Raw genomic sequence first — 11,276 nt, 5'->3', positions numbered from 1 at the left:
TACATAAAGTATTAAATATAGATGAAAATAAAAACTAATTGTACATTTTGCTTGTAAATCACAAGATGATCTTTTGAGTCAAGTTAGCTCATAATTGAACAATAATTTTCAAATAAAAACAAAAGTGCTACAGTATATAGCGCAAAAAAAATCAGACCTAAACAAAAAAAACAATTTGTGAAAATTAATGTGTCAGCGAGTTCCAGCGTGGTACTAGTACAGTTTTTTCTTCCCAAATTCTGACGCCCATGCTAAAATGACGCGCTAAATCATGATTGTTTAGAAACAATTTCGTGTGAGCAAACGGTTCCGCTAACTGACAGATGGGCCCATACTCTTACCCTCGCCGCCCCCCACGAATCACATCGGCACATCGTTCAACTCGCTAGCCCAAGAACATTCGGTTCCGAAATTACAATTTACAGCTATCAAGCGCGGCGCGGAGGCGGGAGCAGCGAGCAGCGCGCGGCCGGCGACCCCACCAGCAACCGGCCGCGCGGCCGCGGTTGCCTCCGTCGGCTGGGTCCTCGCCTCGATGGTGGGGATGTACCAGCACCAGCTCCGCGACGACCCCTTCGGCACCCTAGGCGGCGGCCACTGCGGTGACCAGCCACGCATCGCCGGCGGCGGCGCCTCCTCCTCCTCCTCCTCCTCGTTGTCCTCCTCTCCCTCGGCTGTTCTCGCCCCGCTGCCTGCAGAGGCGCATGGCGGCGGAGAGCCGCGGCAGCGGTTCGAGGCGCTCGCCGACGGGGGAAGCGTGCTGCGCGGCGCGGGAGGCGGCAAAGGCGGCGTCGTGGGTGGGGATCTGGGGGTGCTAGTGCGGTGGATGCGGGAGCTCGCAGCGGATCCCGTGGCTCCCCTTCCGGCGCCATCAGAGCACAGGCCGAGGAAGCGGCACGTGCTGGCCTTGCGGCGCGCTCGCTACCTTAGATTGGAGGACGTGGAGGACGCAGAAGAGCTTCCCAGCTTCTACAAGGTTAGTTCGTTTGAGCACAAAACTCTCCTATTTTGTTGAATTGTTTTCTGTTGCCAATTCCTAGGAAACGTTGTTTTCGGTAGCCTGTTGCTTGCTTTGCTCTGTTTGTGGGACTGATCGGTATGGATTGGACAAGGGGCATCTAAGATTTGTCACATCCGTTTGTTCTATGCCGTACTATTTGATTTGGCTTCCGGGGATGCAGCTCGGAGGATGCCAGGATGGTAATGCCAGGTGTCGCGAGTGGGTAGGATCACTGTCACTGCATAGGAATCATGTACTTTTGACAACCAGTGCTGGAGCAGACAGTTCCAGTCTGGGAGGGGGAACCCTGACTAGGACCATATTAGTATCTTAGCCAGGGTCAAGCCATCAAAGCTTATAACGCCCTGTTTGTTTCAGCCTGCGGGCTGTGGATTGCAGCTTGCATATTGTCACAATTAGCAGTTAGCGCGCAGGGAGGAAAAGCAGACTCTTAGCAGCCGAAAACATGGAACATGATCCATGGGAACGCCCACGTCCCGGATTCTGGAACATTTATGTTCCCGCAATTCTCTTGTGGGAGCATGGCTGCTAAGAGCAAGTATTATAGCAGGCTGTAAGCCAGCTGAATGCTGAGGTGGAGGAGAGAGAAGAGGAGAGAGAGTAAAAGCGGGCTGTAAGCTTACAGCCGACTCAGACACAAAAACCAAGAAAATGTGTGAGACAGACAAGTGGGCCATGTATTAATGGTGATGAGCTAACCATTATATGAGTGGGCTGCAAGAAGGCTATAAAGAAATCTTACAGCCAGCAACTGGCTGTATTATAATACTTGCTCTAAGGACAGCAGACTGTTGGATTGTACTCCCTCTGGTCATAATTAGATGACGGATTGTACTCCCTCTGGTCCTAATTATAGTATGTTTTGGACAGCAAATCTGACTTGTATTGTAATTAGTGTTTTTTGCTGTCCAAAACGCCATCTAATTATGGCCAGAGATAGTAAAAATGTGGTCTGTGTGTTGTTGTAATCTGGGACCTATCTGTTTCAGCTTGCAAGGAAAAAAAACAGGACCTAAGAGCTTAAAACAAGATTTATTTTTGGCAAAAGGCCCTTCAACAGTTTTGTATCTGAACTCCCTAAAGATACATGAATGGTAAATCTCCCCACTCCTCACATGTGTGCAAGCTTTCTGTGCTCTGTATCCTCACCTGACGACTATCTTTTCCACCCTTCACGCGGTTTTCTTTGTCCCTGGCTGCTCTTGTGGTTGGCTGTGGAGGCCCAGCTTGGGGGGTGGCAGCGGCCGGTTTGGGGGGGGGGGGGGGGTGGAGGTGGCTGGCTGGCGGCGTGCGAACGAGGTTGGGAATAGCGAGCAAATTTATGTTGTGACAAATTGCCTCCCTACTCATTTTTGCCACTTGGTATAAATAATGATTTGGCAAGTTTTTTTTAAGGAGTTTTTGGTGATGCTCTAAGAGCCATCATTTGTGTTGTCATGGTGCGATGTTATGACCGGCCTAACCTACAGCAGAAGGAAGAAGTGGGGCACTGCGCCTGGAGACATGGGTGCACCCATGATCTCAGCAACGACCGAACCAGGAACATGAGGATTAAGGTGTTTCGGTGTGTGCGTGCGTGTGCCTAATCTTGTATTAGAACCCAGACTTGGATGAGGAGATGTTAAGCAGGACAACACAGTTGTTGCCCCCTGTGCCGCCCTAGTGCTCTCTTTCTTTCGTGATAGTCTGACGGTGCCCGCGCGACGGAGTCCGTGGAAGTGCCAATCAGAAATCTCCCACAGCTACTCCCTTCGATCTCTAGGCACTTACAACTTGGTATCAGAGGGTGATCTGTCGTGCCAGGGTCAGCCGCCATCCTTCCTCAAGCACTCAAACAATTGACGAAGATGGTGTCCGATGTCTCGCAGCAGATGAGCGACATGGCCACCCAATTCGCCTGTCTCTCAATGTGCATTTCGGAAGTGGAGTGCCAACCGCCTGCGCTGCCGCGCTCCATGCCGGAGTACCCCTATGGCATGCCGCTATCCTATGGCACTAACATGTGACTTGTCCCTATTTGTAACTTCTTGTGAAGTTGTGATTGTCCTGAATCCACTTATTTTGCAGAGTTTGTAAAAAGCAGAATTTGCTCGTTTTGCTTAGTCAATTCTCTGCTTATTGATGTCATGTAATCTTTCCCTCTGACACAACTTCTGCATATCTTGGAGAAAACTGGGAATAAGCTGTGCCAAACATGGCTATATTCCCACATGGCAGTGGCACTTCTTTTGGATAACGGAAAATTTCTGGCTTAACATCCTCTGCCTAATGCTTCAGACAGCAAGAAGTAGTTGCTACTGCTACAAGCTAGCTTGAAATTGGTTAATTGGTAAAGGTACATGGATTGGTGTCCCACCCAATAAAGAGACCCAAGTCCTAATAACCCCGCTAAGTGGTACTACACACTTGCTGGAAAATTAGTTACATGCATTACTGGTTGTTCCTAGGCACCGGTGCATAGTGTCATCCTAGGTGTGTTGATAATGTAGGAAGAGACATAATAGGCCAAACTTTTATTTTTTTTATCACACCAGGATGTCAAACTTGACATGAGAAGAGGTAGTAAAGAGACTTGAGAGAATGAAGTATACCCAAAAAACTTTTCCTGGATAGAGTTGTATGAAAATCAATCCATGTGTTTGAGCCTTGACCCAGGCTTTCGTCTACTCTAACTTGCTTGGACCCTAAAGGCTTTTCGTTTTCATTGTTATTCATGGCTGACACGATATAACTGTTTTGGAAGATACCTGACAGGGCGATCAGTTTTTTTAGTTTTTTTAGTTGATAAGTTTAATACTACTTGTCCTGAAAAGAATGGCTATACACAAATATAGGCACACTTTTTAAAAATTAGCTTTGGAAGATAATTTTTTTTATGATGCCAATGACATCGAGCATTTTTTTTACCATCCAAGCTTTTTTTTTCTTCTGGTATACCCTTTGTACGAAAAATAGATAAACCGGCAGATTAGCAAACTGAAGCGGAACATGGTTAAATGCATGTGCAACTAAGGCGTAAATATCTTGCATGTCCAACTTTCCCGAAGGCATGTATCCTGAAGTTTTTAATGCTGATGTGAAGCCATTTGTACATAGGCTGTTTTTTGTTTATCGAAATAAGAACAATGTTGTTTTCCCAATAACATTTACCAAGCATACTGTCTCCTATCTTTCTGGATGTTCTTGTCATGTTCATATGATCATGTGTGGCGTTTATATCCTGTCAGTATGCGTGTGATTAGTTGCCTGTATTAATCTTAACCTGCATTAGACCTTATGCGACACAACTCAAACCAGCATAAGTGTATACAATGTCTTGGCGTTTGGTTGTGCGGTTGTGCCGCACAGGCAAGTTGCATTTAGTAAAATTGTATTTGATTGCTTGCATTCTGTTGTATGTACTCACCTCCATGTTCTAGTAGAGACCTCATGTTTCTAGTAGTGTTAGGTAGGTGAGAATATTTCATTTCCCCATGGGCTATTGCAAAATCTGCATTGCCTAATATGGCCAAATCTGGCATACCAGCCAATGCTGCATTGGGATTGCTTTGAGTACTGTGCAGCCTGCATAAGAGCCTCTGCGGGCAATAAAAAATGTACAAAATGTAGACAACCAAACAGGCCCATATGGCATATATCTGGTGAAGAACACGTGAAAGGGTAAGTTGGGAAACATTTTGCCATGTCTTTCCAACTTTGATTTGGAGGCGGAGACTAAAGCGGCATGGAGGCTGCAGAAGAATGGCTGTGAAATTAGAGAGGAATTAGGACAAGCCTTAACAGTATGACAGGCTTATGTCAGGGACTTAGGGACAAGCAAAAATTCCAGTTCTAATATCCTGTGCTTGAGGGTGATACCCATATCCTTCAGATTACAATGAGGAAAAGGCTACACACTTGCAAAGTAGAGTGGTGCTAATGTTGTGATGGGCAAAAAGTAGTTGTAGATCCAAAGTTCATTCCACGTGGACATTATAATGATTTTATTATACTAAAAAAGTAGTTGTATAAACCTGTTAAAACTAATAAAAAACACATGTCAAGGACTTGGTGCTTGTTGCTGGGAGATCAAAGTGAGAGGCATTTCCAAAAAAAGAAGTGAGAGGCAAGAGACAAAGCTCGTAGATTGCTGGAAGCCTCTGCCCCCCTGCTCTGAGATGCCTATTTCTGCTGGACGAGCATCATCAAGATTCAATTTCAGTACTCATGCCTTCGAACGTGTGCCACATAGCTCACAGGAGGTGAAAACGGCTAAGTGGGATGGTGAATGTGTGCCACATAGCTCACAAGAGGCAAAAACGTCTAAGTCGGGTGGAAACAGCTAAGTCGGGTGAGAATGGCTCAAGAACAGGTGGGCCAACCTTTGGTTTTGACTCTACCGTTTCTGCTTGCTCCTTGCACCCCAAAACGAAGTAACAGCATGCATAGTGCACACGCAACTGCACAGCTAATGAGAATTGATGATGATCCTCCTGCTGCTTGAGCTGCTGCTTAGCTTCTCGTGCATTTGCTGGGGTACATGCTGCCGTTTAGCATAACCTTTGGGAGCCATCATAACAAAGCTCAGTTTAGGGTGTAAAGGGATGTATGGATGTATGACATTGTAGCAAGACAACGGTTCTGTTTTGTTGTCTTGTGATGAAATCCGTCATTGGTAGTGGTGGACTGCTAGTGGTGGCTTTGTTTTGCTTGGGACAACTTGTGAGGACTTCACATCCGTGAAGGTGTAGACTATTGTAAAAGTCTGCTTTAGCTTTTCAGAGGGCATGCTGCAATGATATTGGCAATTGTTTTACTATTGTAGCTAAGGACGCTTTAGCCCTGCTAAACACTATTTGGTTTAGCCGTGATTTTTTTTAGCACTGCTAACCCTGATGGAGGATTTTTTTTTTCTTGAACAACACAGGAGAACTGTGTTTTATTTCATTAGGAATGAAAAAAGACGTACAAAATGTGTGGAGAAGTGGGGGAGGCGTCAAGAGGTCCCCCCTACAAAAACCCAATACACACCCTGCCTTACTAGTCTTTAAAACAAGGGAGGCGATTGTGACCTTCACAATCTACCTAAACCCTAAAGCTCAGGGGATAGCGACCTTATAAGGAGCTCCTGGAGGGTCGTAGCACACTAGCACCAAGCCATGCACCACAAACTGCCCTCCTTAGTCACATTGTATAAGAGGGTCTGAACATCAGGGCAGGCTCCTTAAAAAACACAAGCGTTTCAGTGCTTCCAAAGCTCCCAAGCAACAAGGATGACCAGGGAATTAACTCCTTTGTGCATCTCCTTTGGAACACTTCTTAAGGTACGACACTACCAGCCATAGAAGCTACTAGTAGATTCTGGAGGTCTTACTGCATAGAGTTTTAATTTCTCGGAGATCAAAGTCCAAACCTGCAGAAATTAAAACTCTATGCAGTAAGATCAAAGTCCAAACCTACAAGAGGATGTGTTGAATATTTTCTTTGGCCTGATCACAGAAGGGGTGCTGGGTGAGGGAGTCCTCTTTTGGTGAGGTGATCCCTAGTCCAGCATCCGTTGTTGAGAGCAAGCCAAAGGTGAGAGAGGCCTCTTTTGGCGGGGCGATCCGCAGTCCAGCATCTGTTATTGAGAGTAAACCAAACAAAATATTTGCATTTTAGAGGAGACAAACAATTCCAAACTTTTCTCCAAAGGAGCAAACTTGATGGTTGCCTGAAAAAAAAATTGGCACATGCTGACTTGCTGCTATAGGAACCCGAATTGGTCAATTTCCACCGATGTTGATCAGCAACCTCATGTTACAAGGTCATCCTGTACACCAGGTCCCAAGGAGGAAAGTATTCATTCTTTACTTTATATGGCTATTCAATGCTTCATCGTTTTGTTCTTTAGTTGATAAATGATGTAATGAACTATTGAAAAATTATTGAGTTGTTTATTTGTTGAATGCTGTATGAAAGTGAATGTTGATAGCCATGAGTATGCTAATCAATTGAAGTACTGAAATAATGGACATGTAGTCATGTTCTCTAGAGCACTGGACATATATTTGAATATTTTTGTTCATAAAATTTCCTTAGTCCCATGTTTCCGTGCATAACTGGTTAGGAATTTTCATGTTTTCTGTAAAACTACTAAATGAAATAGCTTTTGCAATAACTTATTATAACTTTTGGAGGAGGCTCCTCCTAAGTAGCTTAACTCGCCATTTAAAACATTGGTATTTGCACAAAAATCTGACAACATTTCTTGGGTCAACATCATCTGACTATGATTCCATGATGGAGGTAATGGAAGTGGTATGACAAGAACAAGAACTTAAACTGATGGAAGATAATGGAACTCAATTTTTTTATGGCAAATATGGTGTCCATGGTGTGTCTTTTTTTTGCCTTAGATGGGTGTGTGTTGAGTGTGCTTGGGAGCAGGCTCTCCTTGTACTTGTAGCAGGTGTTTCCATCTCCCTTCAGAGAAAAAAAGGGAACCCAAATTGTTTTTTACGGAAATAAGGAATTCTCGTGCTGGTTTTTGCTGGGCAGGTGGGGATGCTAGTGATAGTTTTTGGGATTGAATAGTATTTAGATACTAATACTATGTTTGTCTTAACTGAATGTCTTAAGTGATGATCCCTCTGTTTCAAAATGTAGGTCATTTTTTTTTGTTTTGCCTAATTCAAACTTCTCTAACTTTGACCATTTTTTTATAGAAAATATATTAATATCTACAGTACCAAATAACTGTGTTACAAAGGCATATTTCATGGTGGATTAAATGAAACTAATTGTTGTGGATGTCGGTATAATTCTTTGCAACATTGGTCAAAGTTGGAGAAGTTTGACTTTGGAGTTTGGACAAAACTAAAACAATCTACATTTTGGAATGGAAATCAATAAAGTATAATCTGAAAGTAACAGTGTTAGTATTTGGTTATTTTGAGAAAGCAACCCATCATTCTTAGTAGGAGTCCTTGGTTTTATATGTGGAAGTTGTTGGACTTTGCATGATTTGGTCTTTCGCGGTATGAGCAATGCTAGAATGGTAGTGATATACATTGTCGCAATGTATCCTTGGGCTTCTGTATTTTAAACAGTTTGCTGGAATTTGTTAATACCCACAGTAGAAATGGATGCTCCTGAGTCATAGTGATACTATTTAATACTTGATGATTCTTTGGAAATGATTATGACATTGTGAAGGCCCCATGAAGGGTTTCTAATTTCAACAATAAACCAGGGAGCTTGCTGCTGTTCTATACTTCGGCAAGCAGGTCTCTTATGCACTCAATTTTTCTGCAGCCTGCATTTTGGCGCACCCCCCTGCTTAAAATGCCTTGAAATTTCCTCACTTCCCTTTAATGCCAATTGTTTACAAGGTTATGTTCCCATATTTTTTGTATCAGCTTGCATTTTGCCCCAAGATGTTTGATGCAGTTGCATTTTCTTACCCTTGTAGACTGATGAAAAATTTCATTTTGCAGAAAAGGAAGCTCTACTGGGACAAACAAAAAAAGAAAGGGTGCTTGAACATGCCAACAAGGAAATCTGAGAGGCTAGCTAAGAGAATGAAACTCATGGCATCATTGCTCCTCACACAACGGAAAAAGATTGGAGTAGGTGAGCACTTTCAGGCAGAGGTACCTGATTGGACTGGGCAACCTTCAGGGAAAGAGCTTTCACGTTACAGGAGTGATCCAGAGACATCAAAGTGGTTAGGGACTAGGATGTGGCCTCCTGAGGGTGAAGTTTATAAAACCGACATTGTAGCTGTTGGGCAGGGAAGGCCCGGATCATGTAGTTGCCCCTTCCCAGGATCCTTCTTCTGCAGACAGCTCCACATAAATGAAGCAAGAGATCAGCTACGCTCTGAACTTGGTCAAGTTTTTACAATGTGGCAGTTTGATTCTATGGGGGAGGAGGTTTCTAAGTTGTGGAGTCGCGATGAGCAGCTAAAGTTTGACGCACTTGAGCAATTGGTTCCTGTTATGGATCAAAAGACATATTGGGCCGTTGTGTCGAAAAATTTTGCTTCAAAGCCCAGGATAGATTCGATAAAGTACTACCTGAATGTGTTCCTGATGAGAAGAGTGTTGAGTCAGTGCAGACTGAGTCTTCTGGAAATTGATAGTGACGAAGATGAAGTGGAGGAAGAGGAGGATGAAGATCAACCTGAAGGATCCAGCTCTCTTCAGAGGTACCTGATTTCCTTTATATTTCATGACTCCATATGGTTGTGTAATAATGCAGTATCCCGTTATTATCAACTGCATATGTTTGAACTTCCTTTCTATATTTGGATGCTCGCTGATTGAGTTACCACTGTGCATTTCTTTAGGAATAGAATTAACCGACTTCCTGCATAAGGGGGTGTTTAGTTCCCATTTTTTTCCAAAAAAATTTGGGTTTTGGTCCATCATTTTGCAAAATGGAACTAAACACCATACAAAATTTTTGGCAAAAAGGTAGTTATTCTCCATTTTGGATTTTGGCCTCAAGAGGCCAAAAAAACCCAAAATTGAGCCTCAAGAGGCTTCATGACAACAATAAATTCTGCATTTTGGATGGAACTAAGGCCTTGTTTACTTCCCAGAAAATTTTGCAAAATTTTTCACATTCCCCGTCACATCGAATCTTTAGACGCATGCATGGAGTATTAAATATAGACGAAAATAAAAACTAATTGCACAGTTTGGTCGAAATTGACGAGACGAATCTTTTGAGTCTAGTTAGTTCATGATTGGACAATATTTGTCAAATACAAACGAAAGTGCTACAGTGTCCATTTCCTAAAATTTTTCGGAACTAAACAAGGCCTAAACATGACCCTGAAAATTTTGGCATTTTGCATTTCATCACTCCAAAGTAGTTGGCATTTTGCATTTTGAATTCTATGGGGAACTAAACACCCCCTAAGTATTGGTACTCTGGTCAGAATGATTTTCAGTTTTGCTGATTTGGTAGGTTTTAATTTTTCAGGACTCAAGATGTCCAGGATTTGAAGAAGGTGCCATGATTGTGCTGACAACAATCTGACATGCTTCTTTGCATGCCTTTTGTTCAAGTTTATGCCGAGACACATTGCATCAAGTGATGCACCATTGCTCCGAGTGATCGCAAGTCTAATTTTTGCACATTTTTGGTTAAGGGCTCCATTCACTTTGGTTCAGCCAACTCTGTGAACAGAAACTAAATCGAGTGTTAAATCATCCCCGTGCGTCTCTCTAGGCAAGCAAATCAATACTTCAAGCTCATCTGAGCCAAATTGTTTTCCGTTGTACAGGAAAATGGTAAAAAAACAGATGGGGAAAAAAACTGAGGCTTTTAACAAGTCATTATCTCATCCGCATTTGGTTGACTTGTGCTCTTGGCATGACAAAACCTTCCAGTTTGACTCTAGTTTGGTTATCTATGTTCAGCTGGTACATCAGAATCTTCCAGATGTTATTTCCTTTGCCTATTCCTAAACTGAAAAAAGTCGCACCTTTTCGCTTTTGCTGTGCTGAATTTGTTGACCCTGTAAATGATATCATGCAGAGGCATTACAAGGTCTTGTTTAGTTCTAAAAAATTTTGGCAAAATTGTTCAGATTTTCCATCACATCGAATCTTTAGACACATGCATGGAGTATTAGACGAAAACAAAAACTAATTGCACAGTTTGGTCGGAATTGACGAGACGAATCTTTTGAGCCTAGTTAGTTCATGATTGGAGAATATTTGTTAAATAGAAACGAAAGTGCTACAGTATTGATTTTTTAAAATTTTTTGGAACTAAACAAGGTTCAAAGTTCTCCCTGTGAAGCGGAATCTGCCTCCTGCGGAATGATTTCTGCACTCCATGTTTCTTTGCTGGTCAGCAAGATGCACGTGCTGCCTGGTATATTGTGTAGTCAATTTATAAATTATTTTTCCTACATATAATTTGGTTGGCTCTAAAGAAAAGCCCTTTGATCTAGCCTTTCAGCACTCGGGCAAAGAAGAATTGATGATTGATGCCTTGATGTGGCATTATCATCTAACCCACAAACATTCGTACATTGTAGGGGAGGTGAGGAAATCCTTAGCTGCCTCTATGGCTCTTATGATACCTTCTTCACTTCAAATTACAAGATGTTTTGACTTTTCTAGATAGTTATATCTTTTATTATACATTTAGATATATAATATATCTAGATACATAATAAAAGTGATGTATTCAGAAAAAATAAAACTCCAGTAATTTGGAATAGAGGGAGTAGAAAACATTGGAAACATGACCCAAACAATAGACGATCTGTGTT

At 42.6% G+C, this 11,276-nt stretch overlaps 1 protein-coding gene across 1 annotated transcript; it reads left to right on the top strand.

Moving 5' to 3' along the window:
• LOC8058921 lies at positions 317 to 10,489 on the top strand. The gene is made up of 3 exons (XM_002458732.2): positions 317 to 976; positions 8,479 to 9,191; positions 9,974 to 10,489. The coding sequence occupies exons 1-3, from the start codon at positions 536 to 538 to the stop codon at positions 10,008 to 10,010; spliced, it is 1,191 nt and encodes a 396-aa protein (XP_002458777.1). The 5' UTR covers positions 317 to 535; the 3' UTR covers positions 10,011 to 10,489.

Source organism: Sorghum bicolor, chromosome 3 (genome assembly GCF_000003195.3).
Source record: "Sorghum bicolor cultivar BTx623 chromosome 3, Sorghum_bicolor_NCBIv3, whole genome shotgun sequence".
Classification (NCBI taxonomy): Eukaryota; Viridiplantae; Streptophyta; class Magnoliopsida; order Poales; family Poaceae; genus Sorghum; species Sorghum bicolor.
Note: the sequence above shows the minus strand (reverse complement) of the source record. Positions and strands in the feature narration are given on the sequence as shown.